The 21,067-nt window shown below is 43.1% G+C and overlaps 1 protein-coding gene across 1 annotated transcript in view; it reads left to right on the top strand.

Moving 5' to 3' along the window:
* Positions 1 to 19,936, top strand: part of HS6ST2 (heparan sulfate 6-O-sulfotransferase 2) — a 218,453-nt gene extending 198,517 nt beyond the window's left edge. The window contains exon 2 of the mRNA XM_034781924.1: positions 17,311 to 19,936. Coding sequence (XP_034637815.1) covers positions 17,311 to 18,010 — 700 coding nt within the window. The 3' untranslated portion in view covers positions 18,011 to 19,936. The remainder of the gene's footprint in view (positions 1 to 17,310) is intronic.
* Positions 19,937 to 21,067: the final 1,131 nt, after the last annotated feature.

Genomic DNA, 21,067 nt, shown 5'->3' with positions numbered 1-21,067 from the left:
CTGCCTGCTTCTTTTATTGCTTGGGGTTTAATTCTCTGGTCTGATTGCATGTGACACTTAGATCTAAATGTATAGTGAAATTAGGTTGTCTTGTACCTTGAAGGTTAGTGGCACATTTCTCCATTTGGAACCGGAAACCTGCCATCCTTCCCCAGGATGTCTGAATCAGGCTCTTCGGGATTGGGTTCAGCACTGAATTTGCAGATTCCCAAATGGACGCTTGTATTTTTATCACCAAAGAAAAAAGAAATGTGGCTGCAGTCACTGAATCAGTTATGTGCAAGGGGATCCGCAGATATCTTAATTCAAACAGTGGTTAAAGTAATACCATTCTTGTCAGTCTGCGGGGCAAATCTTACTGACATAAGCAGAGTGGGGGAGATGCTTGGACAATTTAACTCTCACTCTGAAAAAATTAAACTTGAACACGCATAATTTGAAAATATTTAAATCTTTAAAGATGTGTATGTGGACACACACACACACACACACACACACACACACACACACACACACACAACCTTCTATTGTGTCCTGACTCGGTCCTCCATTTCTAGCAAATCTTTCCTGTCCAGTAATTTGACTGCAGATGATGAGCTAGTGTCATAGCTGCTTTTGCAAAAATATCTCCCTCCTTTTTATGGGCTCTTCTGACAGTTGAATATGTGTTCTTTCCCCCACTGCCAATGAACCAGGTTGCTGTCAGATGGTGGCATGCTGGCCCCCCACTACTAGCATTTGTGGTCTCCAGTAACAGTGTGATTTATTGGACGTTAATAGAAGAAAAAACTAATGATTACTTGGAGGAAGTTTGAATTTACATTTGCTAAAGTCTTTCGTTTGCAGCTCTGAAATTTAATTCTCTCCTTTCTTAATGGAGCCTCTTCGCAAGCCGCAGCTGGGCTATGAATCTCCTGTGCTCTGCTTGGAGTAGAAGTAAAGAACTCTAGTGTATGTGCTGCGTGGTTTTACAGAACTCTGCAGAAAATACCAATATTTCATCTTTTTTCTTAGAATCTTTATGCTCGACCTTGCAAATAGTAGGTAAGGTGAGCAGTGTCACTCGGACGCCGTGAATTTCCACTGGGCATAGTAACAAAGGGTGGTGTTAGATAGGAGTGTATTCATTATGAGCTGCAGAAACTGAACAGAAATGGGCTTGGACTGCATTTTTAAGAGCTGCTCCTGCAATAACTTTCCCACACTCAGACGTCTAGCATTGTGAGGAATGAAATGGATCCCACAGCTGAATTTAATTTAAATGCTACAATTACGATCTCTTCTACTTTATGGATAACCATGTTTTACCTTAATTTTGGGGGGTTGAGGTGCCGTTTTCTGAAAGTGTGTTACTAGATCATTTCTGTATTCAAAAAATAAACCTCAGGGCTGCTTCGAGGAGCTCTTAAAGCAGGATTTTTTTTCCATTTTCAGCATTTGTAAAAAAGCCAGTGGGAAGAGATATTGTGGGGAAGTCACACTGATGATGAGGGCTGGGCAGGAGGTTGTTTTGACAGTATTTGGGCCTGTTTCCGGTCCCCTTTACACCACTGGCACCTGATTTACACACACATCAATGAGATCAGGAACAGGCCTCTTGTTCTTTAAGGCTGCCATTCCTGTAAACCAGTCAGACTTTGCTGGTTGTGCACCATTCAGCAATTAAAATACCGCTCTTCTAACACCACAGGGAGCGGTTGTCAGGAGCTCTGTGGGGATACCTCTCTCTGGCAGCCCTAGTACGCTCTATTCTCCGCTGCGTCAGACCCCTTAGGGTGGGCAACGGAGCCTCGATAATAATCTGTTCTCACAGAGCAGCTGAGACCCTGTCCCTCAGCTGCTGCTGTGATCTGCCAGAGATGTCATTAGTACAGCGTCCTCCCAGCCACTGTCTGCAGCAGGACAGAGACACAGGCCGGAAGTTGCAAGTACAGTCTGCAAGAATGGTGCTTACTCTTTTATTTGAAATGCTCCCTGGATACTGAATATACAGGGCCTTACCATAACTGTAACATGTTTGGGGGAAATGTGGTAATATGGACTCTTATTCCCAGTACAGTGTAAACCACCTAGCTAACTCCTTAGGCCCAGATCCTGTAAACTATCCTGCATAACCCTGTAAGCAAATAGGATTCCCATTTTAGAAGGTGTGAAACTGAGGCAGATTAGTTATGACTTGCCCAGGGAAATGCAAATGAATCTGTAGGGATTAGAACTCAAGAATCCCATGCTCACTCCTTTTAATTATGTCTCTGGGTGATAAAATTTTTGTGAACTTATTTTTTAAATGAACATTACTTCCCACTTTCGGTAATATCCAAACAGGTGCCTTCCTCTAACAGTAAGGCATCGGGGTGTTTCTCTTTGAGGAATAATTTACAGCATTAACAAATCAAATTCTCTGTGGGTCACGATCTATGGGAATTAACCTCACCTACTGGGAGTGATGGGCTGCTTGTGTGATATAATTGAGTTTTACATCTCATTGGCATGTGGTAAGAATGATTGATTGATGTGGGAAACATACACTATTATTGGTCTCAATGGCCTGTTTACATTAGGTTTACATTCTTGGGAACTGAGGGTCAGGTATAGTTTCTAATCTGAGCTTTTAGCTTTAATGTCCTATCCTGATATTTCCTAGCACAGGTTCAGAAAGCCAGTAACAGAGGTAGGTAATCTCAGTTAGAATTTGTTGCTATTAGAATAGGTACGTCCACATTCCTGACCTTTTCAGTTTTCTTCACAACTTTACTATAAGCTAGGCAAAGAGGAAATCCTTCACTAAATATACCCAACTGGGTTTTAGGGCAGATGGAGAGTGTAGAAAGCTGCAAGCAAAAAAGCTGTTGGTTTAGGGTTGAAGTAATTGTATGTGGTAAACAGAACAGGATTCAGTGCTGCTTATAAACAAGGCTGTCTTTGTGTTGATTCGGTCAGTTGGATACTTGTCATTTAGAGCTATTCAAGGCAAAAACGTACTATCCTAAGACTATCAAGTCAACTGATTTTTATTATTGTTCTTTCTATTATAACTGAACCATAAATATGTTCATTCAGCTGCATGAGCTGTCGGGATGGGGAGAAAACATGTTAAGAGAGGCATGATCCTGGAAATACTAGATTTTGGCTGATTATGCCCTATCTAGGGTAGCGTTTCTGATGCCAAGTCATCAACCATCTGATTTTTCTCACTCTGCTAAATCTTAGACTCCTAGCTCTCTCTAATTCCCATCCCTAGATTCCCCAAAGCACCACTTTAATTTCAGCCTCATGTCTTGGGAATTCTGAATTCCTGCCGGGGATTAAAGGGTCTGTAGTTCTGTCTTTCTGTCAATCAGTCCCTCTCTGCTTCACCACCCGCCCTTCAAGGAGCAAGAACATTTAAAAACGTCTTTAGTCTCCGGGGCTGTAACTCACTCTTAGAGATGGGCCAATTAACGCATTGTGAAGTCTGCGGTCTGAATTGCTGGAGGAAAAGCTCCCAAGACAGGAGACATCTACATAGCCAGACCCTCATCTACACTGCTATTTGAAAAGGTTACAGTTTATTATACAAAACCCACCAATGCTAGTGCGGCTTGCCACTGTTAAAATATTGATCCAAGTATATTTAAATATCAATTTCCAGCATCAGGCTAGAGGACTGGACAGCCTTAACCTAGCCCCGAGATTAATACCGTCCCTACATGGTTGCTGGTGGTAATACCGCAGAGAAGTTTCTTATGCGGTGTATGCAAAGGCTGCTGATTTTCCCCCATCCTAATTGGACCACTGGGCAATTCTAGCTGAATTCCCCATTCCTGAAAGTATCCTTTTAGTTACGTAAAGAGCTCTCTCCCCCTGGTGCATGGTCCTCTGTGCCTGAGAACATCTTCCTCAGGAGTTTTTAATAAATCACCTCTTCCCACCAGTACAGCCCCGCTCCTACTCCTACACGCATGCCGAGAACAATATGCATGTGCTCCAGATGGCCTCGGCGGCCACATCTGTGACCTTTAATTGGACCAACTCTTCAGGACAAGGACCATGTTGTCTTCTAGATTCGTGATGCACCCAACACGGTTGGGCCTTGTTCCTGACTGGGGCCTCTGGGCACTATCTTAATGAAAATAAGAACTCCTAATACTGCTGAGGTGTATAACGGCTCCTCTCCCACTCTCTAGCTAGGCATAGAAGCTCCATGCGGGTCAGACGGGACTGACTTGGGCAGTCCGTGAAAATAAGATACTCATCTCTCCGACCCATCCTCATATTCCGCATGACATTGCGTGACTCACTTTCTCTTCTCCACGTGCTACCTTGCTCTTGTCTCCGCCCTCTGAGGAGTGATAGACACTGCTGTCACGCAGATGGCTGATAAAGGCAAGAGGGTCTCTTTGCTCATATCCTGATTGCTGACCGCATGCCTTTCATGTCCATTTGCCTGCCACTAGCTCGGGGGCTTGCTTGCCTGCCTGTCTGCTGAGAACTCCAAGCAATTCTCAGATCTTCTCAAATGCTTGGCTCTCCAGACTAGCAAGAAGGTGTAATCCAATCTAAAGGTGTGGAAAATCCTTCAGCTGCCACCTCTTTTCCTGGGGATTTCCCTCCCTGATGGGGGTCCCTGCCAGAGAATATTTCCCAGACTGCACCTTCTGCCTAACATGCGCTATTCTGTTTCTTATAGTCTGTGATTTCCCCTCACTCCTCCCAGGTATTTGAAGATGGGTGGAATTAACCATGTGGGGGGAAGGGGGGACACAGTTTTTATTTTCTCTGCTGTTTCTTTATCTCCCTTGTCTTCTTGACCTGCTGTATTCGCCGTGTAACAAGCAGGGCGGTGACTGCACTCGCCAAAGGGCTGGGTCTGGAAAAAGCTGTGGCAACATCCACAAAAGGGAGAAGACAGCTGTGTTAGTTGGTACCGAAACCCCACTTCAGTCCAATGAAAAGAAAAAGGCTGGAGAACATGCCTGTGGCCCACCATACTGCAATTTGCCATTTTAGGTGCTTTAACTTCTTTTCCAGTAACCCACGGGGAAGGGTCTCTCGCTCCCCACTCACTGATGCAGACTTGGATGGCTGTAATGGATAGTAGATGCTTAGCTCTCCGCTTCGGTCTCCGAACTTCTTAGCTCATAGCTCTATCAAGCGAGGCTCAGGTTTCCAAGCTGAAAGGCCTTGCATCCTTTATCGGATGGCAGCTGACACCGGATGACCTCTAGTTTTTCTTTACCTCAAAGAGCTATTAAGCAGCTCGGCAGCCCTCTCTCCTTTGTCAGGGATCAATACTCTGCTGTGCTGGCACCAACAGGACTTTTGACCTGATGGGGCTTAAATGCACAGAGCCAAATTCAGCTGTGGTGTAACCCTGTGGACTTCATTAGCGTATACAGCAAAGCCACGCCAGCCGTTTCTGCCCGGGGCTTTGTTTAGAGCACTGCCTATAAAGAGAGGGCTCAATCCAATCTTGCAGCTCCGTGGAAGCCAACAGAGTTGTTCCTGCTTATCCTGGAGCTGAATTTGCCCAACTGTCCTCGCGGGGCGGAGTCTCTCAGCAGATCTCCTCCTTCCAATGGAAGAGAAGCTGTTGGCATGTCAGGAGCACTAAACCTTGCCCAAGCACGATGCCAATGAGTTGGACCATAACCCTTTCCTCACCAGCATCCAGATGGTAATACTCACTCATGTCACAAAACCAGGCAACTGTGGCATAGACGAGGAGTGGCTTAAGTCTGTGGAATTTGGATTGATTCCCTTAAGCAAAGGTACCAGCTGCTCAGACCCTATTCAGCAAAGCACTTAAGCCCATGCTTAAGCCCATCCCTACTTAGCAAATCGCTTAAGCCCATGGTGACGTCCCCCAGCAGTGAACAGGGGATAGACCATGCTTTGTTGAAGAGGGATGGGCTCCTGGATCAGGGCCCTGGAGATTATAGTGAGGAGTAACTTGTCATTTTCTGTGTAGTGTTTTGAGTCCATCTGCTTTTCAAGAGACTGCGCTCATTAGCTTTCGCTAGGAACATAATGGCTTAGGGGTTTATTCCGCGCACGCACACCCTCTCTTTCAGATTTGCACACTCCTTCCATTTCTATTTGTGTATTTATTTTAAAAGTTTAGCAAAAATATATATTTTCAAACTGTAAATTAAGAGGATTCTGAGTCAGCCCTGGCCTCCTCCCCCACCCCCACCTCGATTCCCTCTCTCTGGACCGAGGTGGAGCAGGGGGATGTAGACGGAATCTGTGACCACAGACTCTTCTTTCAGAATGCAGCAGATTGGTTTAATCTCAACAAATCTCTTAGAAAAATGTGTCCTTTTGAGTTTTTCTTTGTTTTTATAAGATTGTGCCCGGGAGATAATGGGGGTTTTCCTGTAAGATAATCATTATTCAAGCAGCAGTCTTTTTACAGCCGAAGGTCGGCCATTGCACTGACAGACAGCACTGCCTTTGCGCTGTCATTCTTCTATCTCCTTCTAGGAGAAAGAGGTCAGCCCGTGGCTACACTGTTCTCACACGCAGGCATGAGTCCTCTCCTTCCTCTGCATTGGTTCAAAGCCGCTGGCACCCGGCAAGGTCTGCATAGCAGAGAAAGGAGCTGCATGCTTTAAGGCAGGAGAAGCAGTATGGCTGAGTCCCATCCAACTCATTAAAATATTATTAGAAATATATGCCTGGGGCTCCGAGTGTGATAGTGCAGAAACACAGATGGCGAATGCTTTGCTAGCGTCGAGGGAGGAGTGCGCATCTCATCTCCTTTTCGTTAGGTGCCAGTGTCTGCGTACCGACATCCTGGATTTTGCCTCCAACCTGAGTTTCAAAAGTCTTTGTCATTTAACCCCCCGGTGGGGTCGACAGCCCTGACGATGGCAATTATCTGTTTATCTACAGCATGGATACGGCATCCGTGTAGCAGAGTCCGCTTCCTCATACCGCTTAGCCGACATTCGCCACAGTGGCTTGACTTGACGAGGCCCCCGCGCCGTGAGAGAGACATCAAGTCTTCAGGTCCATGCAGCATAAAATCATGAGGTGGTTTCCCCTCACCGTTAATCTGCATGGGTCCCTTGTCCTGTATCTTAGGCATCACTTATTTTCCCCTTGAGTTTCTCCAACTTTATCTCTGTGGCAGACAGTAAGCAGTGGCCAGAATCCACATGGCAACTGTGGGAAAGGTTGATTTTTCTGCCCCCAGAGCACTCCTTCACAGCAGTGGCTGCAGAATGCTCCATCCCCCTTAGGGACCGGCAGCAGCCGGTGCCTCTCTGTGAATCCCCCGCTGGGAGCACTCACCCAGCGGTGACTCTGGAGCGCCTCCTTCCCCAGTTATTACAGGGAATGGGCCAGATCCTCAGCTGGGGTAAATCAGTGTCGCTCCATTGTCTTAATGCTGCTGGACCAGGTTACACTAGCTGAGGGTCTGTCCCATTGTCTTCTGCCAGGTGAGAGAACAAACACCCAGCTGCTGCCCTGTGAGGCAGTAGGGATGGCCTAAGGTTTTACGTGACACAATACAATGGCCCTGTCCCGCCTTGTCTGAGTGACCATCCTATGACCGCAGCCCTCTGTGCACCTGTAAAGCTCACCCTAGCCACCCTCTACCAGCCTGTGACCCCACCCCCACTCAGGCAGTGATGTCCCCCCACCACACAAACGCAAATTACATCTGCTTTTTGGCTTCTCGTGAGGCCTCTGATTGCCTCAGCCAGTGAGAGAGGGGTCGTAAAGCAGGATTTCCCAACCAGGAGAGAGCACTTAGATTTGCTGGGGCTGGACTAGAATAGGAATGTAAACAGGGAATCATGGCAGGTCTGTGGGTCCTGTTAAGGCCTTCTGGGCCCTGGTAGGCTCAGGCTGCCACAGCAGTCTCTTTTTCGAAGAGCTATGAGGCGGGTTGAGTTTACCAGGCTTTACCGGTGTCTGCAAGGCGCTGAAGTGCTGCTGGGAGACACAAGTGAATCACAGCCCGGCAGAGATTCAGAGCCATGTTTCTTTTCTCAGCCATACTGGTGTAAATGCAGAGTATCTCGGCAGCGGGCTGGTCCCAACAGTGAAGTAAATAAAGCGGATGTTTCTCAACAAACACAAAATGAGAGCTGCTGTATAATGGGGCAGACGCTCTCAAGCGAGGGTGGCTCTGACACAAGTGGAGTTGCGCCGGGTTTCCAGCCATGTAGCTGAGCGCACGGGTCAACGGGTCTTTACTTTTCTTTATCTTTTTCCAGGACTCCGGTAAAACGTTTTGGTTTAACGACAGCAATGGGTCTTCGGCCTGCTGCTCCCTCACTGCTATTGAAGGCTGGTGTCAGTGTACCTGCTGCAATCACTGTTTCCACTCGCGCCTCTCAGACTGAACACACAGATTCCTGAGGTGTGGCCAGCATCTTATCAGCCGGCTTCAGAAATCTCTGAGTAGTTGCATTGATAATCCTGCGCAGGGCCAGGGAGACCTGGCTTGTCGTTGCCAGGTGGTGGTGAGTCACAGGGGCGATAGAGATAAGGTGTATGTTGAGAGGAAATGAGAGCTGACTTAGAACTTTCACCCGAAACTAAAGCTGGACTCCTAACATTTTCAATAAACTTTACTGTTCATCGTAACAAGCTAGCTGGGCTTCCTGGCTCCGTCCATCAGTGGAAGCATCCAAATACCAAGAGAGGTTGTTTGTGCCGTCTTTCTAGCCAGCGCAGAGCTATTTATGATTGTTTATTTCTTTGTATTGTGGTAGCATGTCAAGGTAGCGAGTATCAGGGCTGCTTTATGTGCGCTGCACAAATGTGAAATAAGACAGCCCCTGTCCCGAAGCACTAACATTGCACAAGAGTTCGTTTATCATGTGATTTCTATCCCAGTGCTGCAGACTCCAGCAGTCTGAATAAGCATCCAAACTAATGCATGTTGATTTGAACTCAGCCTCCAAATCTGTGGTAGGTCCATCTATGATAAGATGTAGTGTGTGAATAATTCACTGACTCAAGAAAATGAACTGGCTTAACCTTGAAATAATGTGATAAGCAGAGCAGTTGATGCTGAATTGGCTCTCTCTACACTATTAAACCATTCAGCCCCCCACTTTACTCCATGGTGGAATTGCGCACAGGGAGTTATCAAGAGCAAATGAATGTCAAACCCATCTCTTGGTACTTGATAGCTTCAGGGTCAGCCTTGTTCCTAGGCTGCCTGTGAGCTTCTTTTGTTCTTTGTTTCTGAACACCTGTTGTTACGATGAGCGTAGCTTTCTTTCTGGAGTTGGAGGGAGGCGTCCTAGTGAGAAAGGATCTGTGCTTTGCCTGCACGTACATCATTGCAGCTCAGAGTCTGGGCAGGAGCTCGGTGCTCTTGTCGAGATTAGCAAAAGGAACAAGCTGTTGCATACAGTACTAAAAATAATTACAAAGCACTGACACGTCTTACTAGTTATAGCAGATCATTCTCAGACACCGAGGTCAAATCCATCTCTGGTAGAGGGATGGAGTAAAAAGGTTTAACTTCAGCAAAAGGAGCTGTGGCTAACCCAGATATAATTTCTTTTTGCAGTGAAGTTTTCGCATCCAAACTAGGGTTTCGAAATAATCTGCAGAATACTTAAGATTGGGTCCAGTTTCTGCTTAACAAAGTGACCTTCCATGCTCATGTCTTCAATGGATGATGCAACTGGGAAATCCAGGCTTCAGGAAGAGTGTGCATGCAGGACCATATGTAAGAGAAAAACTAGGTAGAGATAAGCAAGAAACTGGCTAGAGATGTGCACAGTGCAGCTTAGGCCAAAAATTACCATTCCCTCTGAGCAAACATTTGGAGTTCCCTTCTGCAGACAGATAACCCTCACGTTTCCTGACTCTACAGATGTTCAACCAAACTCTAAACACCTCAGGGTTCCATATTTCAATCCTTATGTTTGGACATATTTCCCCAAAACGAATTTAATGTTTACTGTTTTTTTTATTTAGCCTTTTTCACTTACAATAATGATATTAGCTAACATTAAATACATCTGTTGTTCCTCAAACAAGGCATTTTCCTGTGATAGGAAGATAGTTAGCAAAAAAACAAACCCGAAAAATCTGTTGACTTAATTTTACAGAAAAACTAAACAAAAGAAAATTAGTAACATTTTTAATTGTAAATGTTCTCAGTTTTTTTGTTTATCAGAAATGGTTTTGATGAAATATAATTCACAACCATTTTCAAATCCTACAAATTGGAAGCAACTTTTGAGTTTGAAATTTTTCCACCATTAAAAAAAATATATTTTTTTGGCCAACCCTATAGAGGGGTTGCTGATGTCAGGGTGTTCTCCTTCCCCTACCCCTGCCCCCCATCTCCACAGAGCAGGACTTATTCTTTCAAAGTGTGTTATTTTAGTTTTTTGACTGGTCTCTGCATTTCATAATTTTTATTTCTCTTACACTTAAATTTAATTCTTTGAGTAGTGAGTTCTAAAATGCCTAACCTGTCCTGGCTGGAGTAAATATCCCTATGATAACTTCTTAAAAATATATATTATAGCTAGGTTTTTTGTTTCTACTGGTCGCGCACATCTGCACATACTTCGGCCAAAACACAGTGTTTTAGGTAAAATATAAAACAGGTTTATTAACTACAGAGAGACAGATTTTAAGTGATTATAAGCAGCAGTCATAGAGATCAAAGTTGGTTACTTAGGCTGCAAATTTATTTTTATTAAGTTCTACAAACTAAGGAGGATTTGAATCAAACAGTCTCTCACCCTGACAGATGGTACATGCCAGGTAACACTTCCTCACTACACAGGCTGGGACTACCTTCCAGCCTGGGACCAGCCCTTCCCCAGTTCAAAGTCTTTGTCCTCCAGATGTTCCTCCAGGTGTTGGGGGGGCAGGGGGAAGCCAAGTGATGATGGCATTTCCCCTCTTTTATATTTTCTTCCAGCTTGCTAGAAAGATCCCTGCTGTGACGTGGGGGTTAGGCAGCCCTCATTGGACAGGCAGTCTCCATTGCATATGTGCTCTCTCTGAGAAGTCTCTGGGATGGCCATTGGGAGTGTGGATTCCCTTTAATGGCCCATCAGCACCTGTCTGGCTGGTCCTTTGTTGCAATTGAAAGGTTGGCTGTGGGTGTCTCTCAACCTCAAAGCATATTTCAGTAACACGCATTCATAACTTCACATACAATGATAGTCCATACAATTCCACAGGTTATTGTTCAGCAGATCAAGACTTATAGAATGATACCTCAGAAGGCAGACTTTGTACAAAACATTGTAATCCTATCACAGTGGTGAATGTGGGGGCTCCATGGTGCTAATGTGAGGTACACAGTGTCACAGGCGGCTTCTAGAGAAAAGTCCCTCCCATCATTGAAAAGGGCAATATGATTGGTTGGCTGCACTTTGGGTGTGTGATTTGAAGACTAACTTCATGAATGTGTTTGATTATATTCAGTGACACCAAAAATTAGCAAAACTATTTTCCTCTGTGCTGTTGCAAGGACTTTGGTTAAGTTCTGGAAGTATTAACTATTTCAGAGGGACGACGTTGTGACTGAGGCTTCTGGAACTTTAAACAGGTGAAAGCCTGCCAAAGAATAGTGGTACTAACTGCATAATGCCAAAATCTTCCTCCCGCTCCGCTTCAGAAATCGGATGCTGTTTTGCTCTCCCTATGGTCTTTTGCTTTACTCGTTGATTTTTTTTGTTTCTGTAAATTTTTATTTTATTTTTATTCCTCTTTTTAAATGTATATTTTACATAAGGAGAGAATATCATGGCTCGTGCTTTTTCTCTGGGCTTCTAATGTGCTTACTCGGCGTTAGACTTTTTTCGATCTAGCCACAGACAATTGTCTGTAAAACAATGACACCTAGTGGTTTTTCTTCTGAAGGAAACAATACGAAATAAGGGTTTAGCTGCTGTTTAGCAAGTGGTACCGTTAGAATCTAAGGAGCAAATTAGTATCCCACATGCTGATAGCAACAAAGATGATAGTAGGAAAGATGACAACATTATAGTCTGTTGTGGTGATGGGAAAAAATCTGTAGTGAGGCTGGAATTGGAGAGTTATGGAGTGATTGCTCCTGTTTGTTCAGTTCTTAAGGAACAGAATTCCATGACATTAAAGCTTGTTTACTTAAATAACTCCTTCATTGTCTTAAACAGATCACTCTGGAAATGTCGTTCTGGTGTCTTTACTGACCACCATGTACCAAACACTATTGAAAGAAAGTGCAGACACTTCTATGGCCGGGTGTGGTTACGGGCATAAACTGCTGAAAGTGAAAAACATAGTTTAGCACGGTGTATTTTAATTTGCAATCCATAGCATTTTCTTAACACTATATATTACTTGAATTTAGAATATGGATTCAGTATGTAAAAAAGCTGAAATGCCATACATTTTTACTATAAAATCTGGTGTTTGCATTAGTGTTATAGTCTGTTGGTCCCAGGATATTAGGGAGAAAAGGCAGGTGAGGTAATATCTTTTATTGCACAAACTTCTGTTTGTGAAAGAGACAAGCTTTCGAGCTACACAGAGTCCTTTTTTGTGCTAAACCCTGTTCAGAAGAAGAGCTCTCAGTAGCTCAAATGCTTGTCTCTTTCACCAACAGAAGTCGGTCCAATAAAAGTTATTACATTGTCTCTCTACTATAAAGTATGACATTCCATTTTTACTGCAAGATGCTTTACAATATTTATATATTTTCTCTCTCGTATCCCAGAACCTCTTTCCAGACACAGGAAGCAATACATCATTGCCATTCATTCGTGTCTATGCTTGTTCCTCCATTAAGCCCAGGTTGGTCATGTCCCCGTGTATGGTGTCCTACCACCTAGTCAATTGTTGACATCTAGTTTGGACTGACCTTGGTTGTGCTTGCATTATTTTCTTTGGCATCCTATCATCTCTTTGTCTTCTGCAGTGTCTTCACCATCAAAATCTTTTCAATTGTAGCCAATCCCATGCCCTGATTTCACATCCTATGCTCCTAACTTTTTCATTTGTCTTAAAATTGTTCCACTTTACACATACCATCTTTCAAAGAACGATCTTCTCTACTGCCTCCAGTCTTCTGATGCAGTCATTTAATGCAGCTGCTTCCAGATCATAGAGTAATACTGTTACTAGATTGGTGTGATAAATTTTCACTTTGGTACTAAACGTAACGTTTTCATCAGGTCATAATTTCATCAATTTCTGTGGAGCCCTTGTAGCTAAGGCACATCTCCTTTTATACTTGTCCTTGATGGAACTGTTGGCACTGATGAAGCTTCCTAGATACACATAAGATTCTATTTGTTCTATGGATTCACCATTGCTACATTTCAACACTTCATCTATTATCTCTTTTCCAAGATGCCACCACTTCATCATCTTGGCATTTATTGTAAGTCCAAGTGGACTACACCAATTTTCCAAGGTAGCGAAGAGTATCCTCAACGTGACTGCCAGATGTATGATGTCACCTGCATCAACTAAGGAGCTTAACTCTAGATCATCCAATGTCATGGCCTCCAACTAGTCTAACATTCTTAATGTCCGGCTTAAGAACGTGGAAAAAAAGCAGTGGTGATTGCATGCCCCCGAACTTTGACTTGAACCAGTTGCTACATTTTCCACCAATTCTTATGGTACTGCAGGAGTCATTGCAGTTATCTTATCTGGAACTCCATATGCTTTTGCTACTTTCCATAAAGAATCCTGCCAAACCAAATCAACTGTCTTTGTGAAGCCAATGAAAACAGCCAACATCTTTAATCCCCGTTCTGACTTTTTTTCCCCTCAACTGTCAGAGTGTGAATATCTGATCAATGCAACTTTGCCCTTGTCTGAAGCTGCCTACTACTGCCTCTAAACTGGCCTTAATTTGTTGACCGTTTATTTGTTGACATGATTTTTCCTGGTACTGCCAATAAGCTTATACCTCTAACTATTCAGATCGTCAGGATCTCCTGTCTTCAAGATTGGTACAATATTATCTTTGGCAAGTCAGCTGGTACCTTCTTGTATTTTTTTTCTAATACTTGCTGGCTTTTAGCAGCTTAGCTGTTATATGGTCCATTCCTGCAGATTTTCCATTTTTAACTGTTTTATTTATATATATAAACCAACACTTTTCAGTAAACATGTCATATTTTATAGTAATGTGTGTCTAGGTGTACGTGCGTGTATATACACGGATTCGTATTTTTATAAATTTGGGGTTCTCTGGTTTAATAGTAGAACCCACCATTGACCATTGCCCATACCCATTGCCTGCTGTGCTATGCCTAGATCTTCCTTCAGGATAGATGACTCCCTGTGGAGCCGTCACTCCCACCCCTAACTCAGCCAGAGAGGATGACTGCAGAGTAACACGTGGTATTCCTTGCCCCCATGGCTGGTGCTCCAACCCGTGCCAGAGATTGCACTAACCAGAGCTCCCTAATTACTCATTGATTTGGCTTTAGAAAAGGCTTAGTCTGAAGACCACTAGGCAGTGTTACCTTTTACCTGTTTCACACCGAGGCCCATTGGAGATGCCCGTTCCAACAAGCATTCCTGCTGCGGGGGAACTTTTGTGGACATGTCCCTGGCTGAAGTTCTGTGGACCAAAAGCTCTGGGAATTGTTCAGTACATACAAGCTGTATGATTGTGTTGCCTTTGCTCGTTTGTCCCCCTGGTTTAGGCAAATAAAAAGCAAAAGGCATAAAACAGAATAAATGTTTGACAGGAAGGACACCATCCGTTAAGTAAAAGATTATTTACCTTGGCTGCAACCCAGTTTGAATCCGAGCTTGCTACAGGAGTCTTTACGCAGCCCCTCAGTGTCTACGCAGTGCACGCCGCGTTACTGTATGAAAAGAGGCCTGGTCTTTGTGCTAGCAGGGCTCTGGAGAGGGGTCACTTCGCCACCTGCCCTGCGGTTCCTCTTTGTGTGTCTATTATAAAGCGCTCCCCCTCTGCTGTTATCGCTGACATCTCAGTACATATGTTTACACTGTGCGTAGCTTGTCCCTGAGGCGTCACAGCTTAAATCCAGCTCTGTGCACTTCCATGAGGGCAATGACACATCCATCATGAGCGAACTAGAAAAATCTCTCTTCCCACTCGGTTTTAAAGTGCACTGTAGATAAAGTCTCCTGTAAATTCAGCCGGTAGCACTTTGCTGCTGCTGCTGTTACAGCACAGCACCTAAAACTGCTCTTTCGTGCGATTTACACCATTCTTGTTAGTACTTAACAAAATATATGTTTAAGCAGGAGCTTGTGCTTCTTATGCACCATTTTTTTTCTACACATATTCATTACGATGATGCTCGAGACAGAAACCCGTGTTCCAGCCGGAAATCCTTCTGCTATAAAATCATATTGTAATGCATCATTTAATTTCCTGTTATTTACTTATCTTTCCTGTTTGCTTTTTGTGCACTGGTATCAGACACAAAAAATAAATAAAGCCGGGATTGTGCAGTGACTCATCTATTGAAGTCCTGATTGTCGGCTCATTTCACTTCAGTTAGATTAAGGGCTGGTGAGAACACACCTGCTTGTCTTGATTGGGGAAAGGAGCCAGGTTGTTTCTCCTTAGGGGCCTAATCTTTTAATGACAGATTCATACTACTGGGCTCTCAGAGTCCGTTGGGAAATGTAGTCCAAGGCAGCATCTTGTGGACTATAACTTACAGTATCAGAAGATTAGAGAGACAAGGTGGGTGACATTATATCTTTTATTGGACCAATTTCTGTTGGTGAGAGAGCTATGCTTTCGAGCTACACAGAGCTCTTCTTTCACTCTGTGTGGTTTGAAAGCTTGTCTCTCTCACCAACAGAAGTAGGTCCAATAAAAGATATAACCTCACTCACCTTGTGTCTCTAATATCCTGGGACCAACACGGCTACAGCTGCCCTGCATAGTACCAGAAGATGTCACTGTTGTACAAGGAACACGTGTATTTGAATTGAAAATATGTGGTGCATTAGTCTGTCACGGATATATAGTTACTTGAGTTGAATGAATGACCAACGCTCAGCCAGAGCAAATGAGAGTAAGGGCACTCGTCATTAAAGAAAGAAGTAAATGACTAAAAACTAAAACTTAATTTAACGTTCTCCCCAAGCTGCATGTTTGTAATGATCCCAAACACATTTTCACTTGTGCAAACACTGAATATTGCATTTTGCTGGTAACATGGATGGTGCCAGATTCTGTCTGGCGACCCCAGATGATCCTGTTAATCAGTGAGATTCCATAATGGGGATTGGTCAGTGAAGGGTCTGACCCATCATCTCCGGTGATGGCCCCTCAGAAGGGTTGGACGTTGGGCTTAGATGAGGCCCAAAGCCTTTTCGGTTCTTTTCTGACCATGCTGGAGTCACCCTTTCGTTTTCCCACCCCCTCCCAGTGTGCCGTTAGGCTCTGGCTGGCTCCTGGCATCAAATTTCACAATTACCAGGGTTTCCTCACATCGGAAAATCCAGGCCCAAGAATGCATTGCTCCCACCCTCCCCTGAGATTGGGCCATCGGAAGGCAGCACAAACCCCATTGAAAATGACCGACCCCCAGGAAGGGGTTCAGCACAGGCAGCATGAGGCCTTTTAGAGGTTAGGGAAGCACATTTTTCTCCAGGACTGAACGAAGATGATTTGGGCTGAGGGTCTGACCAGTTCTTACTTAGTCCTGTCAGCTCCCCAGTGCCTCTGAAACTGATGAATACAACCATGTTAAGTCTGGTCAGCATTAGGAGCAGCTGAGACCTCTGGGAGGCGTGCCCGAGAACGGTTCCTGTAGCTCTGTGCATAAGGGAACTACACTTGCTGCTACACCCCTTCCTGGAGTAGAGCACGCTGGGCTGCCATCTTGAATTGACATGGCGGTGGAAAACTCAAAAGTCACCAGAGTCTTGTCTACGCTAAGGTTCCCACCAATGGCAGCACCAGTGGCAATTTGTTTGGTAACGTTCCCCAGTGTAGACACAACCATAGCAAAGCGAGTCCCTCTAGATCAGGGAAAGGCACATTTTTGTATGTGTCAGTGGACAATGAAAAGGAATTTAGTCTCCGGGCTATCAGTCAGTAAAGTCTGTTAGTAAAGTCAAAATAAATTATATTTTCAGTTTATACTTTGCCTGTAAATGCAAATCTCACAGTAAGCAGGGAGATTAGGTGCAGAGAAGATATGCCCTATAGCTGTTATATTCCCTTCAGGGATTTAGGTACATTATATTGCAAAATACTTTTCACTAGAGTTTCTAAAGCTTATTAACTAAGCTTACCCAAACATCCATAGATTCTGACTGCTAAAGCAATGTATGCCAGAGATCTACCTGGTTAAACACACTTTGCCTTTTCTTTTCTCCCCTTCCCAGGAACTTTTACTATATTACAATCCTGCGCGACCCTGTGTCCCGATATTTGAGTGAATGGAGACATGTCCAGAGAGGAGCAACGTGGAAGGCTTCCTTACACGTGTGTGATGGAAGATCTCCAACTACTGAAGAGTTACCCAGTTGTTACACAGGGGACGACTGGTCAGGCTGTTCCCTTAAGGAATTTATGGATTGTCCGTACAATCTAGCCAATAATCGGCAGGTCCGCATGCTGTCTGACCTAAGCTTGGTTGGATGTTACAACTTGTCTGTCATGCCAGAAGAGCAAAGAAATAAGGTTCTTCTAGACAGTGCAAAAGAGAACCTGAAACGTATGGCTTTCTTTGGCCTTACTGAGTTTCAAAGGAAGACTCAGTATCTGTTTGAAAAAACTTTTAACATGAACTTCATCGCGCCGTTCACACAGTACAATAGCACAAGGGCCTCTAGTGTGGAAATAGACGAGCAGACTCAAAAACACATCGAGACCCTCAATTTTTTAGACATGGAGTTGTATGATTATGCAAAAGACCTTTTTTTGCAAAGGTATCAGTACATGCGACAGAAAGAACACCAAGAAGCCAGGCGGAAGCGCCAAGAGCAACGGAAGATCCTGAAGGCAAAACAAGCCCACAATAAAGAACAGAGTGATGATAATTCAACTACTGATTACATAGGGAATGTGGAACGGTGGCGATAATGGGGACTGAAATCTTTTAAGTTAGACTAGTTGAAGACCATAAACAAAAACCATACAACTCATAGACGACAATATTAGTCCAAACAAATTACGCTTCTTAAATATTTGAAGCAAAAGAGGTTAAAATGTTGCCTTTGCAGTTGCCTTTGCATTAAATGTTGTACTGTATGTGGAAAACTTAACCTTACTGTGTAATTAAATTGTCCTTTTTAGGTTTGTTGGATTATTTATGAAACACAAGCCAGGTAGGCTCTCCGGAAATTGTTGCTTGGACATTTAAAAAAAAAATCCTTAAATTAGTTCTCAGTATGAAACGGGGTGTTGGAAATGTGACGTGATGCACTGTTAAACCTCCCTCGAAAGCAAATTGATTTTCTAGTAATGAGCATTTAACACACGAACACAATAAAGCATCCCTGCAAAACCTTTCCTCTTTGATTTTTTTTTTTAAATTTTAATTATGTATTTCTAACACCCCCAACTGCTTGCGATATTTACCAAATTACAAGACAGTGAAACGAACAATAAAGGTTTAGAAGAAAAAAATTGACTCCTTTTGTATATAATATTGGCTTTTAAAAAAATAGAAGTAATTTGACTAGTTATATAAATATTTAATATTTTAAACTTTTTCTACCTACTGCAAAGAGTTTTAAGCTTGGTCTATCTCAGAATAAAAAAGCAACACTACACTTTTCTGAACTGAAAGTCAATGTTAAGGACACTATTTTCAGAATTTTTCAGGGCGGTATAATTTTAAACATTCTGGAAAAATTATGTCACATCTTCGTTTCATGATATCTTCTCAAAATTATACTCTTATAATAGTATCCAGTTTTAACAGTTTTTCTTATATATTGGAATACATGTTGCATTTACCACATGCTGAATATTTGGTGATTTAAGACAGGAGAGTCTTTCTAAGAAATTATCTTCTGAATGTTTGTATAGTGTCTGTCTAAAAAAAAAAAACAACAACAAAACCCCATCTCTAATCCTGGCAACATTTTTCAAATAATTGCTTTGGTTATTCGTGACCAATTGGAGGTGAAGTAGATTTACACTTGAATTATGATTTGCTTTTGGTAAATCTTAACTGCAGAATGTAAAAATCAGACTCTTTTCTAATGCTTTAGAGCCCTTTTTAGTGCTGACAGATTATAGACAATTATAAGAGATTGCAACAATATGAGTATATAGCCATAGTTATACAGTAAAAGAAGGTTGTGCGGTAAAATGGGATGAGTACCTAACCCAAGAAAGAGTATTACCGAGGCTCTAGATTTAGAGATTATTCTGAAAGTACTCCTGTCAGGCAGTCTCACCCGGAGCAGATCTCGAAGATGCCTTTTGCTGGCAATAACACTTCGACCATTTAACTTGAAAGCAACAGGGTTATAACGTGAGGGGTAAGGACAAGAAATGTGATTTGATCGTACAAATCTCTATGCAAAACAACTGTAAAGATTCCAGTTATAAATTAGGCAAGTTTAGAAATTTTATATGTAGCCCACCATGCTCTCAAGCATTGTACTAACTGGCAAGTTCAATTAATGTGCTTGTTATATTTTGTGTAGACTTGTGTTAACTTGACTGACCCCCTTGTTATTGGTGAGTGAGGGAAGCTATCCACACATGGCCTTCCTTGTTCCAATATGTATGATGCTTACAATGCTCATTTCCACTATATCCTTTCATCTGTAATGGTGAATGCACCAGTAGGGCACCAGGAGGCATACAAATTAGAAGGCTTTAAAACGCACATCGATGGCTCCAGGCCTAAGTTGTCTAAAGCTCCTGTTACATCTGACATTCGGGTGGTGGTGCTGACTGGGAAAACTGGAAAAGAATAAAATGAATTATCTTAGCAATGTGGGAAATAAAATAACTTCATGTGCTGTGCATTCTTTCTAACGAGAAGTCCATTCGCCAATATGGTGTCTCCACTGTATTTTGGTTTTTATGGGGGAAAATAAGCCACTCTTAAAACTGAAAGGCATTGCTGTAAACAGGACTTAAAGCCAAGCCAGTTGGAAGGCCTGTTGCAGAAGATGCATTTTGTTTTTATGCTGTGGCGTGCATGGTTTACAAAGACTAGTTGCATTTTCTTTGTGTATACTGTTTATTGTATATAGGGGATGTATGAATATAAGGATATAAGGTTTTGTCATAAACATATAAATTCTACTGGTTTCCACTGTAGACTGCTGTCTTATTGTGTAGATTTACAAACCGATCCACTGACTTTGATTGTGTAATTTAACAATAGAACCAATAAATAAAATTTAATTAAGTCTTTGCTCTTAGTTCATTCTTTCTTTATCTGGAAACCCTTGTTGGGAATTGTGCAGTTAAGAGACCATGATAATTTTGACAAGAATGAAGTAGCCAAGCATGTGATATTAAAGCTATGGCCTTCTTGAAATGTATTCCAAGCCCAGCCCACAATACTTCCTGTAGTCAATGAGGTTTTGAACCACGGTGAAGATTTTTGTTCTGCTTTTCAGAAGTGGCTGAGCACCCACAGCTTCTGTTAGCTCCGACACAGTTGTGGCTGCCTGCACTTTTTTTTAACAATACCCACTGTTTTTACTTGGGGGCTAATCCTGCTAAATCATGAGCCAGTCAGTCCATTGGCTTCAGTCCTATAAAGATTTCAGTGATAGGGAGAATGCCTTTATTGTCGTTGGAACTGTGGGCCACAAAAGGGATTGGTCAGAATTTTTCGGGCCCTGTGACAAGCAGAGGGAAATAGGAACATGGTTCAGGATTGACCAGCAAAACTGCTTATTTCTATTTGGGTCGGTGGCTTCATCACATTCCTAACATGTGCTTACCAAAGAGTCTTGTGGGTTGCTTACAGAAACCAAGAAATCCACAATCTGGCTGCCAGCCAGAAACTACTGGTCCCAGGTCTCTCCAAAACCCTTCAGCCCCGTTCTGCAAATGCATCTAGGTGTCCAATTCTGCTCTGACAGATATACCCAGTGCAGCCTCCTTGAAGCCAGCATGGCATGTAAATCAGAGCAGGATGTGGCCCTTGGCCTACACAAATTC

Source organism: Trachemys scripta, chromosome 9 (genome assembly GCF_013100865.1).
Source record: "Trachemys scripta elegans isolate TJP31775 chromosome 9, CAS_Tse_1.0, whole genome shotgun sequence".
NCBI lineage: Eukaryota > Metazoa > Chordata > Testudines > Emydidae > Trachemys > Trachemys scripta.
Note: the sequence above shows the minus strand (reverse complement) of the source record. Positions and strands in the feature narration are given on the sequence as shown.